Here is a 26,545-nt window from a genome sequence, read left to right as displayed (position 1 = left end):
AGGGCTTTAATTGCTCGACAGTCCATTTGGCCTGGAAATCTAAATGTTATTGTTATTAATTTCATTGCTGTACCGCTTTATATGTTAAAGAAAAACAAAGCGATTTACAACACATTAAAACATCAAATAAAACAATTCAGAGTAAAACAAATTTAAGCTTCAAGGGTAATATTTAGATTCTTCTCTAAAGTGACATTTTGCTTTCACCATATTTAGCTACCTACTTAATTTATATAGCTGCCCCATAACAGAAGTATTCTAGTTTGTTTCTGCATTTGAAGTTTGGATACACCTTGGTCTCTACACCTGTTTTCAGTCTGTCTTGAGGACAGTTATCTGGATGAAAGCTGGTGTGCATGTTTTGAACTCTATTTGGAGTTTCAAGCTTGAACTCCCTCAGGTTTTCTGAGGGTTAAAAAGTATAAACCATAACTGTAATGCAATATCTTCCTTGAGATTTGTGATATTGGAATGATCCTTTCTGACGTAAATTTCTGTTTGATGTTTGAACATCTGCTTGCCCTTTATTTACACTTAAGATGCAAGATAGATTCTAGTGTGAAGTGAGGTCTACTTTAGTGAAAATCAGTATTTTACTTCCTCTGCCTCTTTCTTCCCAGGGTATAGCTGATTCAGGCAGTGATGCAACTGACATGATTAAATTGCTTTTCTTAGATTGCTAAATAATTGCACTGTAATGCTGGGCAGCACTTGCTTAAGGTGTTAGTAGCCTCGGAAATTGAATCTATTTCTCCAAGTTATCTGGGTTCCTGTTTTCTAATCAAAAAGTATTCTAGACCTCAGAATATTTACCTCCTCCCTTTCTGTAAAGCCAGAAAATAGGGCTGTTGCTTTCACTAAAATTAAATGGGGCAGGCTTCATACATTCACTAGTGTAGAGTCCGTCCGTCCCCTCCCCACGCATAAATCTCTGTTGATGATAACCAACTGCTCCACTAGGGTGCAGCAGTGCATATTAAAAATAATTCAATTGTAGCTGGTCTTTAATGATTCTTTCTTAAATGGCTACTTTCCCTATAAGAGACAGTAAGCCTCTGCATACAGTTGTTTGGAATCATAAGCAGGAGGAGGGTTGTTGCACTTCGTCCTGCTTGTCGGCTTCTTAAAAGCATCTGGTTGGCCAGTGTGAGAACAGGTTGTTGAACTAGATGGGCTTCTGATCCAGTGATGGTGGCACCAACAGGGCCTCACTTGCCCATTATAAGATCAGAGATGGTTGCTATTGGGGGAGTTGTTCTCTTCAGTACTTGGTACTGTCTTCAAGGGCAGCCTCACATAATAGTGTTTTACATTAGTCTACACAGGAGCATGGACAACTCAGGTAAGGCTATCCCAATCTAGAAACAATTACAGTTGGTGACAGCTTGAGCTGGGCATAAACACTCTTAGCTACAGAAGCCACTTAAGACGCCAGTGATAAGTTGGACTCCAAGTGGACTTCCAGCCTACAAACGTCTTTCTTCAGGGGAAAGGACTGTGGCACTTTCTCCTCCTTAACATCCAGATATATGGGTGGAGTATAAATAATTTATTATTATTATTATTATTATTATTATTATTATTATTATTATTTACTTATCTGCTGAGGCCTTCAAGAATAGAAGGTTGAAGGGTGATTATAAACAATAAGTATATAGTATTTATATAGCACTCTTTCTAAGTGCTCAAAGCACTCTTAAATCTGTGTTGTTAAATAAAGCCAGTTCCAACATACAGTCCTCTCCGGGAGAATTATTAGCAAGTATTAATGACACCTGAGCGTTGTGTCCCATTAAAATTGGCTGTTGCTCTGTATTCAGTAGGTTTTGCAATATCATATTGGTCTCACTGGAATTCCTGATTGGGGAGAAGAAACCCACAACAAGGCCTCTGTAGATAAACACAAGTTGCCAGGCAGCTCCTGAGTACATTAAGAAGATGCTTGCCAGTAATCTGCAGCAGTAGCAGTGCCTCACAAAGCAATTTGTGCTGCACTACCAGGGAATGAAAGCATTTGCCAAGTTCAGTACTGGCACCACTGTTTTGTATGACAGTTGTCAAATACCTCCATTTGGCTGAAGTATAATTATTATTTTATTTATTTATACCCCATATTTTCTCCTGACAGGACTCAAGGCAGGGGAAAAATATGTGAAATATGTGAAGGCTTGCTCCAGGGACTCTTCTACCATTCAGTGATGGTTGTAATATCACTTGCCTACTTTTATCTTGCCTACTTTTATCAGTGAAATTATTGGATTTTTTAAAATAAAAGAGCCATGTAGAAAGTCTTGCAATTCAAACATAAAACTTTTGTGAATATTTGCATTACACAGTTGTAGTTTATGTAAGCTATGAGAACTTGGAGGATAGATTACAGAGCTTTTGTATAGTATTGTAGTGGCAGGTTGCAGGAACAAGCTTAAAAGTATTTCTAGCCTATAGAATAGAACTTTGGTATTATATGAGAAGTACATCTATATTAGCATAATAAGCTGGGTGCAGAACATCTCTTGCTGTATGTTTTAGTGCTCCTCTGTCAAAGGGTTGTCTTTTCTACATTATGAGAAATCCATGGCAGTGCTACAAAATAATGGGAAAAATCAATATAGAGCTGACCTCTTCCACCACATCCTCTTAAGGCACGAGGGAAGGAGGCTGGCAAACCCATATGTGCCTTCCTTAGCCTCACAAGTAAATGAGGGCAATCCCACTGATTTCCATGCAGTTTCCAACAAAATTTGTTTAAAAATACATCCAATTGGGTTTGGCTACTGTTCTCTCTGTACAAGTCTTTCAACAAAGGTCAAGACTTCTTCAGTGTCATCATTGATAGCTCTTCCCATTTTTCTACGTTACAGTCTTATCCCAGTTGGGTTTACAAACGTCACTGCAATCTTACATTTCCTAAGCCACAATACCTCTGGGAATTTGCTTTTATTTTACGTTCAAATTGCACTTTGAATACTTTCTAAAGAGAACATTGATGTGGTGATTTCAAATTAATTGCAGTGCCTCATCTTGAGCTAGTTGCTGTTATTTGCACTTTATAGGCAGGCAAGTTTGAGAGAGAATAAATTAGGAGCATGGTAGGTGAGTAAAAAACCAAATGCTTAGCTTGTAGCCTGTTTCCCATCCTGACTGTGGAGGAGGGGAATCTATCATGGAAACACCTGCTACAAGCCTCTTAGGCTAGTTGCTTTTATAGACTTATAAGGTTAGTCTCACACTACTTCTGGTTTGTCATGGTGTCCAAATTAGCAAACTATGATTAGTACTTCTCCCCATCCCCTGCAAAAAAACCAAACAAACATTAATTATAATTACCGTAGTTTTTTTTCCTGATTCTGTTTAAGAAAGTGATTAGGGTTCCCAAGTTGTTGCAGCAAACTATTCTGAACACTGAACAGAAACTAAAGGTGTAAGAATAGAAGAGGGAATAAATGAGTCTCTGGCACATTCTCAATTGTTTAGAAAGATCATCTGAACTGAGTAATTTAGTCTACAGCAGATTTTAATTCAGAATTCCTATCTAAGCCCTCTATTATTATTGTTTTAAAAATGCTTTGATAAAATCATTGATCTTCATATGAAGGGCTTGATGGAACATATTTAGCATATATCTTCTTCCCTGAATTTTCTGATTGCATGTTTCTGGGTGTATGGATTTTTTTGCGGAGTGGGGGGTGACAGATCATGGGAGCATGCAGGTTGTTAATACAATTTGACACATTCCCAAAGCCATCCTTGTCTGTTTTAAATTGTTCAGCACTACCATTGTTGTCCTTTGTCATGTTATGCATGAGAACATGCAGATGATAATTGGGGAAAGTAATATACTTTTACTTTTGCCCGTTCCTTTTGACTGCTCCCATAACCAGTATTCCTTGGAGTGAATGACCTCCTCTGAGTCACTAATATGGCAGAGTACTGACAGTGGTGGCTGTGGGATCAAGGAACTATTCAGTAGTAAAGGCAGAACTAATAAGAACAGTCCCATGCTCTTCACTCCTTCCCTAATTCTCCCCGTATTAATTCCTTAGTCCTCTCCCTTGTGTTCAGAGTTATTTCTGAACTGGTGTAACCATAGTTATCCTTTAAACCAGAGATTTGTTTAAAGTTTCCAAGAGTGCTTTCAGTCTCTGGTTTAAAGGCTATGGTAACTTATATTTATGCCAGTTCAAGTGTAGCTCTAAAGCATAATTAATACAAGAAAGGATGATGAACTTTGCATGGGCAGAGCTTCAAGGGAGGGGGTAAGTGTGCGAGCCTTTGATCCACTAGTGATCATTCAGCTATGGTTTTGCAACCAGTGTGGCATCTAAACTTCATTGTTGCCATCCATCTGTCTTGGGAGACAATGGAGGAGTGCACCTTTGGGGGTGAGGTCAATCTGTTGGAGTTCAGGCACCAGGCCTGTTGGCATCTGAACTGTGCCTGTGTGAAAAAATCTTCACACTTATTACAATTATTAACATTTGAATGCTTACAAGGATTAGGAAATGGCACTTATGTGGCTTTGGATACTGCAGCCCTTGGATATTCCATTGATGGGATTCCCAAGCCACTAGTTTCTGTCTGGGGAGGGGTGTCAAAGATTACTAAAAGAACAGTTGTATTACAGATTGCCTTGAGAGGTGCTTCAGTAGTTTTAACATGGAGATCATGCATATGACAACTACCATAATAGCAGCAATTCCTGCCTTTATATTTCAGATTAAAACAGATAGTGCTGGCGGCCAGGAGTTTGGAACCTTGAAACAATGAAGTGAAATTACATAAGGTCAATTGCTTCCAGAATACACTAGCAAAATTGGCTCTTTGTTCTGGAGAGATAATTATGAAATTACAAGGTGGTGAAGTACAGTGTAGTGTGTAATTCTGTGGGAATAGGTGCTCAGCTTATTTTCTACACTAAACGACAATAAAATGAAATAAACTCTTTGAGGGCAATGCTACTGCCTACAAACTCATAGCTTCAGTCCAACTTTGTTCAGATAATTCCATGAATCCCTCTCCCCATTTTACAAAATACTTTGGAATCCAATCTGAGTTCAAAGTCTCTAGATTTCAAGAATGATTTTTATCTTTGTAAATAAGCATAAATGGTTTCCCTTTGTAGACTTTCTAATGACAGGTGCCAGAATACTCTCAAAATATTCTGTGAGTGTTTCTAATACCTAATAGGGCACTGAGCCAGTAAAACAATTATAAGAAGAGCTGGAAGAAGGAAGTGCTTGGGGTCTTTGCTTGGAATTGCAAAAAGGTTTTCTGAAAAGTGTTCACTGGTAGCATTTTCTTCATATGCCCCCCCCCCGCCCACCCGAGTCTTTACAATAATTTTCAGCTTGCTTAACTTTCTTTTACTTTCCATTTCCCCATTTATTATACAATCATTTGATTGTGCTGTCTGTACAGAATGCATAAATTGCATATTTGTGCATCTCTATGTGCTTCATTTTTATTTATTTTAAAATGTTAAAATAAAGGTTTCCAGGGTGTCTTACCTGTTTCTATTGCACTTTGGAATATAGGTCAAGAGAAGGACACGTTTTACTTTTTGTTCAGGGAAACAGGATTCACTGAGACCTGTGAGGGGTGGTGGTCATTTTCTCCACATTTTACATTGTATTTGATATTATAAAAGGGAGCAGAATTTAACCCCCACCTGTACTCTTATTGCTTCAAGTGGTTGTGTCAAATTTAATCTAGGTATGGTAAAAATGGCAATGATTTCTACAATAAATGAAGGGCAGAAATTGAATTCAAAGTGAGTCATTCCACTTTTAAGTGAGTGATTCCCCTCTGTGTGTATATAACATGTAAATGTACATATTTGTATGCAGTGTAGTACAAGCAGTCTAGCCCAACTCAAAATTACTACTAGATGATGTCAACACTCTATTATGGAGTCTGATCAGTTGTGAGGGCCTCGGTTTGAATGGCAGAATACACTTTCAGCTCTATGTATGATGTGGATAAAGAGTGTGCGCCTACTGACCCCATAATACAAAAAGTTGGTTGTAAACTTTACTTTATATACTATATTTCCTGTTAAGTATTTCACATCAAGTTGTAATCCAAACATCTCAGATTTTCACAAGCCTTTCTCTTTTTCACATTCTTTTCCTATTCGCTTCCTCCTTGCTGTTTATTGGTCTTGTGCTTACCATTATGCTTATGTAGACAACTGTCTAAAGAGATTCCTCTAATAATTTGTTTACAAGACTTCCATTAAACACAGTTTATTGCTGGCTCTACAGTTAGGCTCCCAGATGATCGCTTTCACTGAAGCAAGTTGCTTTAAAGATCTTTAGTAACTGTTATAATCTAGTTTTCCTTCCTGATGGAACCTGTTTGTATAACTTTGTGCTACGGTGAACCAAGATAATCTGATGTCTGTTAAGCCAAAGTAGTTTGTCTGTTTTTGCCTGTAGAATTATGGTGGTTTGAAAGGCTACTCTATTACAATTGCAGCTTTGAAATCATGCATAGTCACAAGGCTCTCACAGTGGCCAAACCCACTTTCCCCCGCCTCTGGTATGTAGCACTTGATGTGTTAGCCAAAATTAAATGTGGCCCTAAGGCCAAGAAAGGTTATCTACTTTGTGTTATATTCCATCTGTGAATAAAGCATTTAGTCTTCTCTTGATGCAAAATTAACAATTTTAGTCTGTCCAGTAACTGTCAGACTTTAGCTTAAGCCTAGTCAAATGTCACAAATATTTCATTTTTGTTTACTGCTTTTTGTTGTGAGATTAGAACTGGGACAAAGTAGGGTGAAGCTGAAAAGAACAACACTAGAAAAACAGAAGGGACAACTGCACAATATGCAAAGTCCTCTATTCCCATACTTCACCACTGAATATCATGGCTGCTGGTTTTAAGAAAAACCCTGTATGCACATAATGCTCAGCCATGGTTTGTTAAACCACAAGTTAAGTACAGGTTTCCCCACAGTCCATCAAACCATGGCTTGTTTCCCCAAAATTTGTTTTGTTTTCCTACTGCTTGTACATTATAACTATGACATTTAGGGTGGAATTACCAACCAAATTGTTAAGGATACTTATCTGGGCATACCTTGTAAGCAAACAGACCATAGGTGAACTTGGCTTGCCTATAACGTTGAACCAAGTCTAGCTGGGAATATTTTGAGGACCTTCCCTTTAGCCGGGTCCTCAGTGGCATTAGGAAATAGTCACTGCATCACTTGTTGATCCAGTAAATTGAGATGCTTTCCAAACAGCTATGGAGGAAACATGTATTAGGAGAAATAAAACTGCTTGCATTTAGAAAGTTGCTTAATAAGTAGAATTTCTAGGTAATTTGAATCAAATGTTCCAATCAAAATCTCCATTGAACTGTTTGTTAACTTGATATTGAGTATCCAATGTGTAAAAGGCAGTTGATCAAATAATTGGTTAGATTCAGGGGCTAACCTCCAGTTAGGAGTGCTTCCAGTCTAGACATTTTTCCTTCTGTGCCAGTTTTACTAGTGGCCCTTTCTGCTTTTTCTATAAGAAGATGGTAACCTGTAGCACATAGGTTACATATGAACACCCAAGAATTTTATTTTATTTTATTTTATTTTTGCAGCCCAAAGACCCGTCTAAGTTTCGTCATTCCCCCAAATTAAAAATTGTTTTAGCTGCATGTATATCTGTGTGGGCTAGGAAAAGACAATACTTTTCTTGTGCAGTAAGCAGAAAATACATAATCTGTTGTGCGGTGCTGTGTGTTCGTGTTTGTATGTAGCGGAGGGAGGGAGCACCAATTATTTTAAATGTCATGTGGAAGAGAACAGGACACCAAAACACCTTTAATATTTGCAAGGTTTTACGCTTGGGGGCAATATGGTTTATCTACTTGAGTAGGGAAGTCCTGAGTACAGTCATACCTCGGGTTACAGACACTTCAGGTTGCGTGTTTTTGGGTTGTGCACCGTGCCGAAGCTGGAAGTACCGGAACAGGTTACTTCTGGGTTTTGGCGCAGATGCGGCGCTGCGGGTTGTGAACACTGCGGGTTGCGAACGTGCCTCCCGCACGGATCACTTTTGCAACCTGAGAGTCCACTGTACTGTGTTGATCCTTTGCTAGTTTTTTCCACAGGTTGGTACATGGATGAACCTGCACACTTCATTTAAACCTTTTTCCCTTGTACTTTTTTGTCACTTTCCATGCACCAGAAATACTAACTTGTCTCTCCCAGGAGAGGAGAGGTGCCCGTCTGTAAAATGTCAGGGAACATAATAACAATAGATTTGGGCTTATTTTCAGAGAGAAGCAGAGAGAAACAGTCATGTAGGGTGAGGTCCTCAGACTATTTGTTTATTTCATTTCCTGCCCTTCATCAAAAAGTCCCAGGGCAGGTTACAGCATTAAAAACTATTTAAAAAACCCTTCTCTTGGCACTTGCCAAGGCCCATTGCCCCCCCAAAAGTTGAGGACCCCTGCAGTAGAGGATGCACATGGGTTTGCCTGATGCCAGTTTCATACATATAGTGAAGTGATGTACATCACTGCTACTGGGATGTTTAGGTTGCATATTTGTGGCAGCCAATACAAAGCTGCTTACTAGAAATTGTCATAGCTTCTCAGCGATTTCCTAATTCGTTTCTCTGTTCTCTTGCTTTCAGATTCTCACAAACATAAAGATAAACACAAAGACCGGGAACACAGACACAAAGAGCACAAGAAGGACAAAGACAAAGATCGAGAGAAATCTAAGCACAGTAACAGGTGAGATTGCTGGTTGTTGTCAGCAGGTTTGTTGTCCTGACATGCAAAACTAGGCCTGGAAACATGTGAACGGGGTTGCAAGATTACAGTCAGAGTGCTTGTCAGCTGGCTAGTGGGGAGGTGGCACACATTGCACTTGCTTCATGTGATCCCATCTGATTGGGCTATTGGCATACTTCTCAGCTGTTTCCAGCCATAGTTGGGGGAGATGTGGATATGATGCAGTCTCAGAGATTGGCTAACCCAGTCAGGCTGTTGTTGGTCAGATAATATTGTGTCTACTATGCCAATAAGTACATTGGCTGGCCTAAGTATTGGGCAAGGCAAGAAGCCTGCTTTAGTCACTTTTGTTCACATACTCTTTAACTTTGCAGGAGATACAAGGTAGTTCACCACAAATTAAAGCCAATAGTGCTTGCTCTTGATAGGCATAGCAGTCCTTTGGTACTTGGCTTCCTTTCCCTACTTGAAAGGTCTCCACATAAATTGGTGGCCATTCTCATTGGAACTCTTGTTTTAATAATCTTCTCAAGTCATAAAGTGACATTTGAAATGGTAAATTCAAGACAGCTATTTTTTTACTATTTGGGGGTTAACCAAGTTACATGTAAGTTAATGTTACTGAGGTTAAAACCTGTGAATAGCTTCCAGATATCAAATGATGGGGCTGCCATTCTATGGTATATATGACTGCCCTCCCTTTCATTCACATAGCCTTATTTTGTACCTAAACAGTTACACAAATTTAACCTTTTAACAAGTTTAACACCTTGATCCCTTTTGTGCTTTTTTCTAAACTTGAATGCATTTTAATAAAGCATTTCATTTTCCAATTTGTGATAGATGGGAGATATTTCTGAGCCAACATAGCTCCAAAACTTACAACATTCATATACCTTGGAGGCAGAGGCTGTAAATGTCTTGGCTAAGCTATTACACACTTTACTGGTTGCTTAAATCCCAGCAATGCTAATTAACACACTTTGCAGGGAATGGGGGTGGTATTTCACCTTGTGCTTCCAAATGTTGCTAAATTGTTGTGAAACTCTCTTCTCTCCTCCACCCACATTGGAGTGTTTACAGCTTTTTAGAACGGGACTTTTTGCATAGCATAATGCAAAACCTGCTTGGCTTTTGGCTCATTACTCCGATGTGTTTCTTGTCTATAATCTCAATCACATTGCAGCCTTCCAAAAGATAATATATATACCTTAGAAGGGGAGCAAAAAACCCAGCCAAATGGGTGGGGTATAAATAATAAATTATTATTATTATTATTATTATTATTATTATTATTATTATTATTAGTGAGAACACAGTGCATAAGGGGTAGACAGTGCCACAGGCTGTAGCACCTGTAGTACCTTATTCATCATACAGGTGTTTACTTGTGTCCATTCAATGAATTATCCATTCAATGTATCTTGTGTGACAGTTCTGCCCAAGTGAGGAGCTCTTAGTTAGAATTTATATGCAGACAAATTAATTATGGTATGTAGTGCTTTTCAAGTATGATTGCTTAGTAATTGTATTCATATTTTACTGTTTCCTAAACCTTAGAGGCTTTTTAAATGAACATGTTTATATACCAATCACCTTATATTCCTTATCTGGTTACCTATTCATGATGATTTCCTGCACTGACTAACACAATACTTTGGCTCTTTCTAGAAGTCACACTGTGCCCCTTTACTTTATTCAATTCAGTAGTACTTACTTCTGAGTAGACACGATAAATTGCCTTGTCCCATCCAAGCATGCACTGTGCAATGGGCATAATTCAATTATAATAGATTCATTGAGAACATAATATTTGCAATTTGAAGCACTTCAAGTGCCAGATCAGGAGGTGTATACTGAGATGACTCCCCTGTGTGTCAAGGGGATCAAGCATATGAGTGTATCCTGCCTCTTATGCCACAGATTGCCTATATGGTGGCTCAACGTGAACTGACTACATAACTTGGATCATGCATTGAATTCAGATTTTTTTCTAGGATATTGCTCTTGCAATCTTGGCCCATGTGCTTTAGGGTTGGATTCATGTACCATACTTAGAAGTTGTCTGGTGATGTCTGAGGAGATGGGACAGGCATGCTGAGAGGGCAAGTAGTGGAGGTGCACATCCCCCACTTTGTATAACAGGAATATGGTAAATCAGTGAAGAAATTCTGTCACTTTTCCCATTCTTACTCCTTTTGTGTTTGAAATCACATGCCTCCCATGTTTCATCTCATAAATATACCTGTGCTCAGGCCTGCACTAGAGAGAGAGAGAGAGAGAGAGAGAGAGAGAGAGAGAGAGAGAGAGAGAGAGAGAGACCAGAACTTGTATGTCAGGAGTTGAATTACTAGAACCTGTATAAATAAAAGGCTTTATATACTAATAGTAAAACCTCAAGCTTGGCTCGGCAGCAAATCTTCCAGTGCTCAAGCAGTGTCTCTGCTTACATAGAATTCTGTAGCATACACCCATGTTAGGGAGGCAGGTTGCTGAAATACACCTAATATGATCCAGGAAGTGGAAAAACTGGCCAAAGGAACAGGCCTAATTCCTGTAGAATGGTTTAGGCCTGCATAAGGTGATGTGTAAGAGATGATCAGGGGCAAACCAGAGTGTTTGGGCTAGCCATATTGAAGTTTTGGTGGGGTGGGGATCGCCTTGGTACTATAGCTGTTTTCATACTTAAAAAGTTATTCCATTAAGGGAGCAAAATTTATTTATTACAATTATACTGCAACCTTCCTCCCAAAGGAGCCCAGCCTACATTCAAGTTTACTTGAATTTATTATTGTTTCTGGATTAATCTTCATGCTTTTAAATCCAGCATATTGGATCCAACATACAATATCTTTCGACTCAGAGGCAACTTGGAAAGCAGGCTGGTGTACAAAGTAAATGTAGCAAAAATGTAGGGCTTCTTAGTAGAGAGTATAAAGTTGCAGGACATGATATTCAGGTAACTCACATCTTACTCGAGATTTCAGTTCTGGGAGTCCACGCATAAACACAGAAACGTATGAAGCCGGGAACAACCCCCTCCTGTGAGGTATAGGGCTGCTTACTCTGCTTTGTGAAGGCAGTGCAAGGGATCTCGCAGCGTCCCAGAGCCCTTCCACTGCTTCCCCAAAATCTTGTAAGCCTGCAATTGTAGCTGTGCACAGGTGGCCAGGGAAGAATAAATAAATAGGGAGCAGAGGGAATGGTGGGTTTCCTCTGCATTCCATTTATTTATTTATTTATTTATCTAACACACACACACACCACTGCACAAAGCATAAGTATAATATGTGTAAGTTGAGAGTTACCTGTAGGTAAAAAGGTAAAGGACCCCTGGATAGTTAAGTCCAGTCAAAGGTGACCGGTGTGCGGTGCTCATCTTGCTTTCAGGCCAAGGAAGCTGGTGTTTGTCCACAGACAGCTTTCCAGGTCATGTGGCCAGCATGAGTAAACCGCTTCTGGTGCAACAGAACACCGTGACAGAAACCAGAGTGCATGGAAAAGCCATTTACCTTGCTGTCTTAGTGGTACCTATTTAGCTACTTGCATTGGTGTGCTTTCGAACTGCTAAGTTGGCAGGAGCTGGGGCAGAGCAATAGGAGCTCACTCCGCCGCAGGGATTCGAACCGCCGACCTTCTGATCAGCAAGCCCAGGAGGCTCAGTGGTTTAGACCACAACGCCACCCACATTCTGTAATATAATTCAGCTCATTGGAGTGCTGGTGGGGGTGTTAACTTGGAGAAAGAATTTTAGCTGGTATTTTATCTAGGGCCTGTAACTATTGTAATCAGTTTTGGTTTATTACAGTCTATATGGTTCTTTATATAGCTTGCTGAAAGTCCTGTGCTGGTTCAAGATAATAAATAAGAAATAAATGTATTTATTTGAATCAGTACAATACATAAGTGCCACAAGGATTAGGCTCAGAGTGGCTTGCTATGTCATATTCAGTGCAGTTTTTTTTGTTTAGTTCATCTCCAAACAAGAAGCTACGTCTTAACTCTAGCAATGCCATTAATGTTGTGAGCAATTTCCAGAGAGTACAGTGATGCCTACTTGAAGGAAACACTTCCTGAAGGAATAGCTGTGCATCAATCTACTAATAAAGTAAAGTGCTTTTTGCAGAGGTTTTTTTTAAGTACATCTCAGAATAAATCATCAAAATACTTTGCTTCCTGTGAATCAAATCAAAAGCTTTTATGAAAACAAGGAACATGGAGCAGAAACAGATTCAAACACTGAGTAAAACACTTCACAGTAGCAAAAATATCGTTTTCTAGCTCTACCATGCTTCTCCATACATAATTGGCCAAAAGAACCTTTCAGATTCCTGTGCTGAATCTGAGTCCTCCACTTTGGTGGACCACAGAATGGAGTAGTGCCTCCCTGCAAAAAGAACCACCTCTAATAAAGAACCACCTCAAATTTTCAGTCTTTACACCAGTTGCATGTTGTTTTATGCACTCTGTCGGAATAAGAATTCTGTAGACAACACTTAAAAACCACGTCATTAGACATTAGACTATTAAGGCCCTTATAGAGTTGTTTCGAGGATAAAATGAAGGAGGGGAGACCAGGTATGCTGCCTTGAACAACTTGGAGGAAAGGTGGGATATAAATATAAAATAATAAAAGTTGTGATCCCAGCTCAGCTATGAGTGAAGACTGATTCATGCAACAGTCTCTAAACCAGATTTGTGCATAGACTTGATCCATCCTTCATGATTCAGAGGGGAAGCTACGTAATGCAGCTTTCGGTGGCAAGCTGTGAGCTGATGTTTGAAGGGAGCAAAGTGTCCTTTACTATGATCTAGCTGAAGGAGAGGCTGTCAGTAAGCAACTAACCATTCATTATCATCTTACCCTAGGCTGAGGAGTAAAAGTAGCTGCAACACACTGCTGTCCTACACACTGCTGGGAAGATAACTATGTTACACTAGGGCAGGCTTCCCCAACCTCTGCCCTCCAGATGTTTTGAGACTACAATTCTCATCATCCCTGACTACTGGTCCTGCTAGCTAGGGATCATGGGAGTTGTAGGCCAAAAACATCTGGAGGGCTGAGTTTGAGGAAGCCTGCACTAGGACCAGTTGCTTTGCCTACTAGAGAAGGTAAGCTTTCCGAAATGGTAGTCTGTGCCTGTTGGCCAGGTTGAGAATTAAGCAATGAATGCAGCTGCAGTGTTCTCTTCTTGGAAAAAGGCCAAAGTAACATTTTGTACGGTAATTTGCCCTGCAAGCTTCCCTACTTGTTCTGAACCTTGGTAGAAGAAGGAATTCCAGAGCTTGCACAGGAGAGGCAGGGCTGGCCCTACCATTAGGCAGAGTGGGGTTGCTGCTTCGTGTGTAGATGCTGAGGGACAACATTCCCCTGTATTGGAGGATAGAGCTGTTTGTGCCAACAGCCTGTCCTGAATCCTCTCAATTAGCACGTTGCCCTCAAGAGCCATGGAATACACTGGCCTATTACCACTGATAGATCCAGCTGCCAATCTCCTTGGCTTCTGTATGTAGAACGAGGGCTTTTTGCCTCAGGCAGCAAAACACCACCTTATTAGTTGTTAGGTGAACAGTTTTTGTCTGTGCCAGCAGGAGATTGTTTGCACATGCTGAACATGCTTTTTAAAGTAAGGACTGGACTGCAGTGTAGATTTGAGTCAATTGTATTGCCTGATCTCAGGCTGACGTATGATCCAGGTTGCCATCCCCATATCATCCATTTCCCACCTGTCAAATGGGGGGAATTATGTTCTCTCTTTCACAGGATGGCAATCTTTTTATTTTGGCACATAAGCTAGTTTACCAATCTTATTCATAACAAACAGGCATTTAAAATGAAGGCTTATGTCTTGATGTGAGGTGCTCCAAATAGTTCTTGTCTGATTACAAAACGATATTAAGTTAAATGACACATTTGCTTACGTTCATTTATTAGAAGCTGCACTGGTCTGTGAGTTTTTTCTTCAGAGGCGCATACCATTTGTTGGTGGTTTTTTCCTATTTTCTGCTGTCATGCAAATTAAATCTCTCTTTTTTTCCCCTGTTGAGAAGTTTGCTTGTGGTGACATTTCATACGTGTATGTTCTCTAAATAGGTATTTGTTACCAGGAAAGTTCTTACTGTATCTGTCTTTTTTACTTGTCAATTTGTATATCTGTGGGGTGCATGTGTTTGTGACTGAAGTAGGGAAACTGATTGTAGTGCTGCAGGTGACAAGAATTCGTGTCAGTTGTATTTAATACACCAGGTAGAAGTAATGAAAAAAAGATCAGAGGATGTTTTTGCAGTAGAAAAATGTGAAGAATCTTTAATGTGCCATGACTAAAAGCTGGCTAAAAATTTGTTGTGTTCCTGCAATTAAAAACTCTTACTTTTTGCTGGTGTCCATGTCTGTTGGAGCACATCATAGTAGCAATTAACCTCCATCATAGTGGCCAGGTTTTGATGATTATCCATTGTTTTATCAACCATGGTTTTAAGAGGTCTCTTCCCTTTTCACTATCAAACACTCTGTTCAGTGCAACAATCCTGACTTCATTAAACCTATTCCCGGTTGTACCCAAACTACATCATACAACTCTGGCTTAACATTGGTTAATAACCTAGCATACTTAGCCAGGCTAGTATTGATCCTCTCTTAATTCTTTACAGCACCTGTACATTTCCCCTTTTTCTTTTTCTCTTTCCTATTTTCTCTTTTGAAGCGATAGAGGTTGGGAACCCAAGTTTCTCAAGACAATAAACCATGAATGGGTAGAAAGAAGTATATTCTTTGTTCTCCAAGCAAGGAGCGGATGACATTTAAGCATTCCTAATTCAGCATCTGCTTGCTTTGCAACAGGCAAACAGACAGCAAAAGTCAGACCTGATTATTAGATATGAAGTTATGTAACTTAACCTTTTCAGCATCATTTTCATGAAGGGGGGGAGATCACAACTGCATAAAACAAAAGTGAAATAAAAATACTGTTAGCCAGTTTAAGTTTGTTAGATGTTGTAACAAGTGGGCTTTCCATTTTATGAAAGTTGGATTGTTGAAATAAATTATGTGGACCAAAAAAGGTTGGCCACTGTGGGGAACAGAAGATTTTATTAGAAATTCCATCTTTTTGTATTTGGTAAATATGATTTCTTTATATGTAGTGGTTCTTGTCTTAAATACTTAAATGATGAAGTATCTCAAAAATCCAAAGAAATTGCATCCCATTTTTAAAAGGACTAAATGTTTTATGGGCATTTGGAGAAGGTATATGACAATGAAGGCTGGTATTATATAGTGTTTAACCAGACCTGGGGAGAGCCAGCTTCAAAACTCCACTTGGTCATGAAGTTAATTTGATGAGCATAGGCGATCACTATCGCTTAGTCTAACCTTTTCAGAGTGGTAGTGAACTGAAATATGGGGGAGGTAGCACGTGCGCTTGTTCTATATTGTTGTTGTTATTTAAGTTTATTAGATACTTTTTCTTGTCGCAGGTAACTTAAATGAACTTTACAAAAAACAAACTATACCATACATTCATTAAAACCAAGAAAAAGTACTTTTAAAATACTATTAGGATATGGGCAGAATAAAAATGCAATAAATATAGTTGCTTATTTGACTTCATTGTGGTATGTGTCTCTACATTAGGGACGGAGAATTTTCCAGATTCAAGAAGCAGTAAGTCACATTGGAAGGGCTTGTGGGAGCTGAGAATCAAACCATAAGAAATAGAGTGGCACTAGCAAGTGGGAGGAATGAAAGGGGAATCCAGAGTACTTAGCTTGCAGAGTCATTGAGGGGCAAGAGGGTCAGAATAATGAAGTAAGGAAACCTAATGAGTGTAATAGGAGAAGGCTGCAGTTGACTTCTCAAAATGCAGTGTTGGAGTTCTCTAAGAGCTGCTTTCTTTATCATGTGCCTGGATATAATATAATCACACATGAGCCTTAAATCTTTCCCTGGCAGGATATACCACATTGTTAAGGGTTTTTCAACAATTCATCTCTGTAATCTACAAGTTTAATTCTGATTATTGTGGTCTAAGCAGCCACTGAATAGTTAATTGGGAAATGGACCACTTTCTAAAGAGACTGGGTTTTGTTTTGATTTTGGCATTAGAATAGAATTACAGTGGTACCTCAGGATGCGAACAGGATCCGTTCGGGAGCCCCGTTCGCATCCCGAATAGAACATAAGACACATCTGCGTGGGTCTCGTTTCGCCGCTTCCGTACATGCGTGTGACGTCATTTTGACTGTCTGTGCAAGCGGCGAAACCCGGAAGTAACGCACTATGTTACTTCTGGGTCGCCGCAGAGTGCAACCTGAAAGCGCTCAACCTGAAGCGTATTTATCCCGAGGTATGACTGTAGAGACATACCATTTTCTTTCTGATGTAATGAAAACCCATCATTTTTTTTAGCTTTAACATACGTTCCATTTGCTCTCTCCCTCATAAGTGAAACAGGCCACTGGTGGGGAGAGGGAAGAAGTGAGGCTTGGCGAAGGTCATATGGCACAAGTATCATTGGTTTCTAAAATGCACTAACAGGAGGAGAATGTAACTAGACATGAAAGAACTCCTGAACTCAGTTTCTGGCTCTTCTAGTGACTGAATTGAGTGAACCACAGCCCATTGCTTAAATGCTGTATGCCTCTGTTTCTTTCGTCTAATAAATTTATCAATACCAATATGAGCCATAAATATGATGTTTGGTGTTATAACTGCAGGGTTTGTCTTCTTTTTACCCCTGTCTCAGTAGGGGAACAAATCCACTGAAGGTTCCAGTTAATGTCTGCTGTTAAAAGCATAAATGCCAAGATGTTAGTACTGGGCTTAAGGTGTACTAAACAGTGCACATATATTGTTGAAACTCCTTCAGGCGAAAATGCATTAGTCTGTGGTGTCCCCGAGGCATCTTGACTTTACTATGTTCCTTATTGCTACAGTTATGTGATTCTTCATATTAATAGAAAACTTTCTAGGGCTTGGCGTGTCAATCCGCTTGGTCGTTGCTACCGATCCTGTCCCAACTGACTCTTGTATCTTCCAGTGAGCACAAAGATTCCTCGGAGAAGAAACACAAAGAGAAGGAGAAAACCAAACACAAAGATGGCAGTTCAGAGAAACACGACAAACACAAAGACAAACACAAAGATAGAGACAAGGAGAAACGAAAGGAAGAAAAGGTACAGGATGGTGGTGGGGCTGAATGGCACTGTTTTGGACTGGGCTTGTGTTGTGAATAAAGACACGAGCAGCTTCACATTTTTGACATTTTTAAGCTGTTTTGCAAGTCAAATCCCACGTACAGTTTCAGCAGAAACTCAAGGCTATGAGTATAGGAGCTGTGGCATTAGGTGTTAGATGACATCACTGTGCGTCAGCTTAAATGGCTGTTGTAAACTTGTCATAATAAAAGTCATGTTAAACTTCATAGCAGCTACAGGCCGAATTTCAGCACATGTTGTGTTCTACATGAGGAGGGATTCTGTAGGTAACTTGATGCAGGATATTACAAACATTGCACCGATGCAGGTGCACACCTTAGCCCAGCCTTGACAGACAGAAGAGGGACAGACAGTACCTTGATAATTTTCCTACCCCATCTGTTCATGTTTGGGCAAAGCGCATAATTATGCAGTGTAACAATAAGCTAAGGAGTTGATAGCAAATTCTGCAGTTGTGGCCAGACAAAAGGAAAAACTTCGGGAGAACATCTAGATAGATAGGAAAACAGCAGGACAGAGCACGTATTTGGGATTGGCCGGATCCAATAATGCTGAAAGCGTTTCTGAGGAATAGCTGGAGGTGCACTTGCTCCTGGTACAAGGGTCTTTTGTCAGTTACATTTGAATGCACAGGGAAGATATGACAGTGCTTTTTATAGCTTACTAACCAGCTCTCACTTCTGTTTTCAGAGTAAATCATCTGGTGAAGTGAAAATAAAGAAGGAAAAAGAAAATGGCTTCTCCAGGTATGCAGCTGGGAGCCTTGTGTGAAGACGACTGTTAGATTTTTAGTTTTGACTTGTACCCAGAAGATGAGTGGAATTTCTTTCAGTGGGATCCCTGCGACTTCTGGGATCCTCTTTTCTGTTGGCATAAAGAAAACCTAAAACCAAAGATGGGGAATCTTTTTTGTATTAAAAACCAGTACAGCTATATGGACAGGAATAAGATTGTAAAGGATTCTCTTATGCACTTCTCTTTTTTAATTCAATGTAGAAATAGAACCTTCTTGTCCCTGATAAAGACTCTAAAATAACATAGACTTTTAAAGTTGTTCCCTATCAATATCAAACCCTCGGTAGAAGAACTGGGAATTTAGGATCAAACTAAAGTTGTTCCTCCTGTGCACTGTTTCTAAAACAGTATTCAAGCATATATAAACTGCTTGATTCACAGTAGAAGAAAGTAAGGACCCCTCTTGGTATTTCTAGGAACTGCAGTCTTAAGAATGTAAAACCCGCTTGTCAAAAAGCCAGCAGCAGTTATGCTCAGCATAAATACCTCGTGGAACTGACACCAGACTTTTCCACTATCGTGCAGCCTGTTTCCAGCAATCTCCTGCATTTTGATGCACGATGCTGGATTGATTTAAAACACAGCCTTTAAAATCTGCAGTGCCTTTGTACTTTAAAATACTAGCATTCCTTGCACAAGTATTTTACTCTGCTGTCTTGTATTACCAGCTGATCTTATCTGTGTTAGATATTTGAAGTGGAAAGCAGATCAGGCTACATCTTTTTAGAAGAGAGATGGCACTGCAGAAGGTGACCTCATTGCTTGCAGTGTTTTGGGTTTTGTGGAGTTTGCACTGCACTGAAACATCCAAGCAGACTGCAGCTCTAAGATCTTTTGTATTCCACGGAATGCAGTCTTCATTGCGAAATAGCTGCAGAATTTTTGCCTTTGGAAAAAATGTGTTTTTAGAGTCAGCTCAATAAATTAGCTTTCAGTGGCTGAAATGTGGTCTGAGTAGCTTTGTAAAGTGACTTCCATCAAAATGGCTCCTTTAGCAGCATGCATTTGTTCCCAGTAACTGTAGAGGTGTATCTTCCAGCGCTGCTGAGTTTTTCCAGCTGTGAGATCAGGCAGCGTGCATTAGCATGCTGCTCATTCCTGATAAACCATAAGTCTGGGTCATTGTGATGTTTGAACACAGCCACTTTTTGTTACATCGTTTTATATGCTTTGACCCACCATGGTTTTCACTGGAAGGGCAAGCCACAGATTCTCTTTAAATATGAATACCCCCCCCCACACCGTACAAAAATGCCATGCATACCTGTAGGTAAAACAAAATAGAACTAGTAATTTATATTACGGAATATCCCAATATCCAGTGTGTGGATATTTCGGGGAGAGTAGATTTATTAAAACAATTTTAAAACTTGAATTGTTGTAACTAAAAAACAATCAAGTAGTTTGAATCTGACACATCTTTAACACTTAATACTTGCTAACATCTACAAGTTTGTGTTCAGGGTTTGTAATCCATTGTCCCATTGTTGTAGGATTTTTTTCTCATTTTTCTATGCAGCCTTAATTTAAATCGGAGCTTCCCAAAATGGTACAGCTGGAGGAATATAGAAACCTAGTAGGGTGTCATGGGGGAGAGTTTGGAGGAAACCATACACAGATCAGCTAAGAAGCGGGGAGTTATTTGTATCCCCACCAGGGTGTTGGGATCTACTTTCCAGCATGTTTATTTTAATTTTTTTTTTTTTGCTGACACCAATATCTGGAGGGGTTTGGTGGGGCAGAACCCCACCAGCCCTGCAATATGGTATTACATTTTCAGTTTAGCTGAAGCTATATGAAAGTCACACATCCTGTTCAACTCTAAATATGGCAGGGATAATGAGAGAGTTCTCCTTGCGTGGGTTGAAGTGGTAGGTGAAGTCAGGCTACAAGCCGAAGCTTAGTAGTCATGTTCTTGACTAAATAACTCATTTCCTTTTCTCTCTAGCCCACCTCGTATTAAGGAAGAAATGGATGATGATGGCTACTACAAAGAAGACTATAAGCCACTAAAGAGACCCCGAGAGGATGATGAGTGAGTAGCTTGGGAACATTACCTACAGTGAAAAGTGGGAATAATGGAACATTTGGATCTGTCTATAGGAAGCAACTATAGTAACTTGCTAAGTCATAACTCAGAGTAGACCCATTGAAATCAATGGATTTAAGGGCTTAAGTTCTTTTGCCCATTCCAGATATCAGTTGTCATTCAGACATCATCATGCCACTCAGTGAAAAGTGAATGCTTTTAATTACCCTTGAGGGAGGACCACATTCTGGGGGGTTTACCTTTTTTTCTAATAGCGTAGTTTTTTGTTTGTTTTCATTTTATGTAAGCGGCCTTGATCTTTTGAAAGGTAGCTGACAAATGCTTTTATAAAACAAAAGAATAATGAGTAAGACAAAATGTTAAGGACCGAATGAATACTGAGTGTTAATAATGCTTTGTGAACCCCAGCTGTCTTCTATAGTGAATTGCCTTGATCCTGCAAGGAAGATGTTAATACGGAAGCAACTGTGGACCTGATGTGTGTATCACAGTGCTCATCTGGATCCCGCTATTCCATCTGGGACCACTAGGTGCCTGGGATTCACACTGGGTCAGGGCCAGCATCAGTCGTCCTACTAGTGTAACCCATTTCTGCTGCAAAGGGAATTTAAACTCCCCCTTCCCCCAGTCCTGCAACAGCAAAGAGAAGAAAAGCGATCAGTGCAAATGAGGGGCAACAGTTTGCGTCAAATACAAAAATAGCAGATTTTATTTCTTGATAGTATTCTGCAGCAGCCATGTATAATATGGTGTCAGTGTGTGTGCAGCACAGGTAGAGAACTGGCATTTGTCTACAGACGCTGGAAAGTAGCTGTATCTGTTCTTACGGAAGGGGCTTCAGGAAACGTATAACTTAAACTCAAGCAGGAGGGTTTATCTGAGCTACAAGAATTGGGGTGTTGGTGCCTTTGGAATGCAGGCTATAAGCAGCACAGCGGCAACATTTGTGTGTGGAGGGTGAGAGTAATAAAATCCGGAACTGGAAATAAATGATTTGTTTACAATTGTTGGATCTGTTTCAGTGTCGACTACAAACCCAAGAAGATCAAAACTGAAGATATAAAAAAATCAAAGAAGCGGAAACAGGAAGAAGAGGAGGTTTGGTTGAATTTATATTTTCTGGATCTCTGGGGTAATAACTGGTTGTGGAGACAACTGTGGAGAAAGAACACTTTATTTTGCTTAGAATATCCAATTTAGCATTCATCTGAAAACATTAACCAAAAAAATACACGATGTCTCGATCTAGAGTACATGTTAAGATCAGCATGTAGAGATCCTGATTTTTTGCTAGATTCATGCAGAGAGCATACTGGTGGCTGGGCTCTGCTCGCCACAAAGTTGCAACTCCTCCTCCATCCTTAGGCTAAGTGGTCCTCATCTCCTTTTTTCTCTACATAATGCCCTTCCACTTCTCTCTGCCTCCTGTATATGACTTTGTCAATTTATTTATGTCATACCATGATACACTCTGCATGTTAATTGATTATAATTCCTTGCCATCGGTAGGAAACTGAATAAGTAGTTTGATTCAGACCAAGGGCCATTTTTGTGAGAAGCAAATTTCAAATGGTTTCTTACAAAATTTATTTGTTTTAAAATGTAAGAGTATCTTGTAAAACTACTCCCTGTATAGCGTCTCTCTCTTTAAAAAAAACTCTTTTCAGGATATCAAACCCAAGAAAATAAAGAGCAAAGATAAGAAGCCTCCTGAAGGAGACATGAAGAAGAAGAAAACAAAAAAAGAAGAGGAGCAGAAATGGAAATGGTAACACACCTCTGATATTTCAGCCTGTGGCTGGCTGCTTCCTCTTACATCTGAAATAATGCTGACTGAAAACTCTTTGTGGTTGGACTTCAAAGCTGCAAACAGGATTATCTTCCATTTTAGAGGGAAAAGGAAAACCCCAGTTCAAGCTCTCAACTAGTTAAGGATTATTTAGGTTAATAATTGGCTTTCAACGAACTGATTTATCATTGGAACAAAATTTTAATATGCATTTTATTAGAAGTCCTGAGATACTGAAGTCATAACCTTTGTTTATCTTATTAGGTGGCATGTCTATCTGGTATTAGATGGAACGTTTAACAGTAGTTTTTTGTTTTCTGTTAATATCAATTTCACTAGCAGCAAATGTATCACAAAATTAAGTGAAGTTTACAACTAGCACTTTAATGATTTCATAAAGTTATATTTGCTCAGCAAAAATTGCCAGTTAGGAGCAGTGAAAATGTTCATTCAAAAAGCCCTCTACACTTCACTTAAGTATATTTTTTAAACACTTGATCACAGCCACTGTTCATTATTCATGATGCTATTGTTCACAGAGCTTCAGTCTATCAAGGACTATTAGCCCTGTCTCATCTATACCAGTTGCTGGGAATCATAATTGTGAACAGTGTTGCTGCAATCTGGACTTGTGGGTTTCCCATAGACTGGAACAGGCTGGTGCTTTTAATCTGATCTAGCAGGGCTCTTATCTTCATTTGTTCTTCCAGTTAGCAGTTGCTTAGACTAAGGGAATGTGTCCCTGTTGCTGAGGCAGCCAGACCAATGGTCCCTTGAATTATACTAGCAAGTGGACCCCCTCAGTCTGCACCTTTTTATCAAGGGATAGAAAACACTGCCTCATCATTTTAGAACAGGTGAAATCATAGAATCTTAGAACTGGAAAGGGACCTTGAGTGTCATTTTGTTGAATTCCTTGCAATGCAGGAATCTCAACTAAAGCATCCATGACAGATGGCCTTCCAACTTCTGCTTGAAAACTTCCAAGGAAGGTTTTTTGAAACATTCCTATTTCTCAGCCCCGCAAAAAATAGCTTGGCACCTAATTTTAAAGTTGGACTCTACTAATTAATCCACTGAAGCTTTAGTTGACGAATCTAACAGTTGAAAGCTTACCTCCTTTGAACCATAATAATACTTTTTGTAATTCTGCTTATTTTCTTACCTTCCAAACTAGTATGCCTTTTGCAAGAGAATCAGCCTTTATAAAACTTCATGACTCTTGCTTTTGTGTTAAGAACATACTGCTTAGCCTTCCTTCAAAACCTTACAGGCTGCAGTCCCCAAACTAAACCAACATTTTTTAGGCATATGCAGGGATGTAAAGCTAGTCTTCTTCTTTTCTAACATTCCTGAGCATTAGCCTACCTCATACCACAGGGAATTTTAAAAGAAGCCTGTGAAAGTAACTGTCTAGGATTGAAAATTCAAGGCCTTACTCCATGCATGGCATCCCTCCATGCTTTTCTGGATCAAGGCTGATTTGATCCTGAATTTTGCTTAAAATGGACACAATGCTAACAGTCTCGTAATGGTGTATTGCATTGCAATCCACTTCGTACAGCAGTGTGTTTTGAATAACTTTTTGGTGTTTGATCTTCAGTTCTGTACTTTTGGCTAACCAACTCCCAGTGTTTCGAGATACACTCCTTGGAGAGAGGCTGTGTCAACAAACTGATTAAGTGAAAACATTCCAGCGGATATTTAAACATACTTTATGGTTTCAAAACCTGAGGATCGTTTTCATTGAGAATTTGTTGGCAGTTTCAATAGAAAATAGTTCTGAGGAAGAGCTTGTGGTATTCACCTTAATTTTCCTTTATGCTTTATGCTTCTTGTTTCTGTGTTTCATCGTGAAACACAATGCCCATTACAATGCAGGGCACTCTGTCTTTACTTTTCTGTACTTAAAAATTTAAGGAATAGATTTTTAAAAAATGTATTGTAATATGTGCACATGTTAGGGAGCCACGATTGGCCATTGCTGCTATGTCTTCCCACCACTGTTTTGCAGCCTAACACCAGCTGATAAATGTCAGAGTTGTAGGGGGAAAACAAACACATGGCCAAGCAGATATCTCAAGCTTAATGTAGAGTTGTTCATCCATGCTTTCTTGCTGGTTCTTACCATTGCCCACTCCCACCCTTGTACCCTGTGGAGCACAGCAGCCACACTTGTGAAGTGATCCTGCTTTCAAATGAAAACTGTTAGCCCACGTTGTCCAATTAACTCCCGGAAAATTGTAATTATTCAGCTGGTGATTCCCCCCACCTCAAGTGGATCTGACAGAGTGAAAGACCAGCAGGTATTGAGGGGGTGGAGAGATGCCAGTTGTTTCAAAAGAAACCTGTTTGGTTGGGTTTTAAAGTTTAGGGTTTTGGAGGAGTAATGCCAACCTTCTATCAGATTTTAGAGGAGTAATGCCAACCTTCTATCAGATAAGTAATATGAGGAATCAACCTATTATTCTCAGCACTAGTTCTAGTGGTAGATAAAGTCTCTCTGTATTCCCACATAGCCAGGGGTGAAAATGGCTAAGGTCTAAGTCATAGCAACTCTTTCCAAGTGGTAGAGCTGGTGAAACTAGCATGGAGGTAATTTATGATACTTTGGGCTGCTTCCAATGTTTCTTTTTATCTTTTAGGATCTTTCTGTATCCCCATCCAACCACTATTTCTTTTGGAGCTACTTCACACAGTGTGTGATAGCTGCAGGACACCTTAAAAACTGTTGCTAAGAGCTCTTTCCACACAGTAATAAAGTGGAAGCTAAAAGATCCTCTCCCCTCCGCGCTCCCTTCCTGCCCAGTATACACTGTAGAAAAAAGTTGAGGAGCATCTCTGCTCTCTGTATGTTTCTACACACAATGAAAACAAAACTTTTTAAAAATAGCATCTACCCGCCCTTTACCCAGTGCCTGCTTCTGCTGTAAGATATTATGTGACCTTCAGTTCTGCCACTTGAAATACAGATAGACTAAACACATATAGACTAAACACATAAGTCAGTTGCTGAGTGAATCTAGGAAGAAAGATATGGCTCACTGGTGATACGTTGTGAATCCCTGTACCGGAAATGCCTATTTCAGGTTTTTCTGTAGAGACATAACAAGTACCTGAGAATTTGAGCCTTTCAGATTTGGATTTAGTGTTATTGCTGAAAAGTGTCATCCCCTGCTGCCAGTACAACCCAACAGACTTCTAAGTGGGGATGAGTTTGTCCTGTGCCATTTCTGTACCTCAAGCAACATTAATCATCATTTCCCTCTGCTGACCACAGGCGAGGTCACTGACCCTAGTGCAGGTTACTCTGGGGATTTCTTCTCCCTGTTGCTTTTACTAACACCCCAAGTGGTGTATACAAGTAAGACATGCATCTAAACTGACATAAAAACAATGCTAGCTGCTTTGTGAAGAAGCCTGGAATATATTGTCTTGCTTGTGAGGCGGTCAGAAAGTGTTGGCTGATAAATGCAGACATGGGTAATGTGTGTAGCACAACGGGTTGGCTTTCTAGATTAAAATATAGTAGAAGTTTTGTGTGAATAAATGAAACAACAAAACCCATGTGCCCTGAGGGAAGGTGGAAATGAAGAAGCCCAGGCGAGGAAGAATATGACCACCAAGTCCTAAGAGAACTCTTGGGGCAGCCCCACCCCAGCCTTTCCTGGGGCTTCTTAAGAAAGACCTATATCCTCTCAGGGAAGTCAGAGGCAAGGAACCTGAGAACCTTTTGTACCATTTCCTGTTCTAATATGCTAAATTATATTGGGTGTCTTGTTGGAAGGCATTATAAAAATGAAAGAAGTAAATGGAGTAAATGAAAGGATGGATTGTTGAATTTGCTGAATTGACTAATTTTAGCATTCATGGTGCCCCATTTGTAGATTCTGAATCCATATGGCATTTGAATGAGCACATGTTTCTCTCTCCCACCCCCACCCCCTTTTTTT

General features: G+C 39.7%; 1 protein-coding gene and 1 long non-coding RNA gene across 2 annotated transcripts in view; one reads left to right on the top strand and one right to left on the bottom strand.

Annotated features, from left to right (window-relative positions):
• Window positions 1-26,545, top strand: part of TOP1 (DNA topoisomerase I) — a 72,424-nt gene that overhangs the window by 24,684 nt on the left and 21,195 nt on the right. Inside the window, exons 3-8 of the mRNA XM_081916801.1 lie at window positions 8,640-8,742; window positions 17,781-17,916; window positions 18,649-18,704; window positions 20,702-20,788; window positions 21,826-21,901; window positions 22,471-22,571. Coding sequence (XP_081772927.1) covers window positions 8,640-8,742; window positions 17,781-17,916; window positions 18,649-18,704; window positions 20,702-20,788; window positions 21,826-21,901; window positions 22,471-22,571 — 559 coding nt within the window. The remainder of the gene's footprint in view (window positions 1-8,639; window positions 8,743-17,780; window positions 17,917-18,648; window positions 18,705-20,701; window positions 20,789-21,825; window positions 21,902-22,470; window positions 22,572-26,545) is intronic.
• Window positions 23,929-26,543, bottom strand: LOC309373259. The gene is made up of 2 exons (XR_014169911.1): window positions 25,022-26,543; window positions 23,929-24,989 (listed from the first exon to the last, which is right to left on the bottom strand). It is a non-coding gene; the product is annotated as an uncharacterized lncRNA (long non-coding RNA).

The sequence above is a fragment of the Podarcis melisellensis genome (genome assembly GCF_964234715.1).
Source record: "Podarcis melisellensis genome assembly, chromosome: 6".
NCBI lineage: Eukaryota > Metazoa > Chordata > Lepidosauria > Squamata > Lacertidae > Podarcis > Podarcis melisellensis.
The sequence above is the reverse complement of the archived record's forward strand: the minus strand, read 5'-3'. Positions and strand labels throughout refer to the sequence as shown.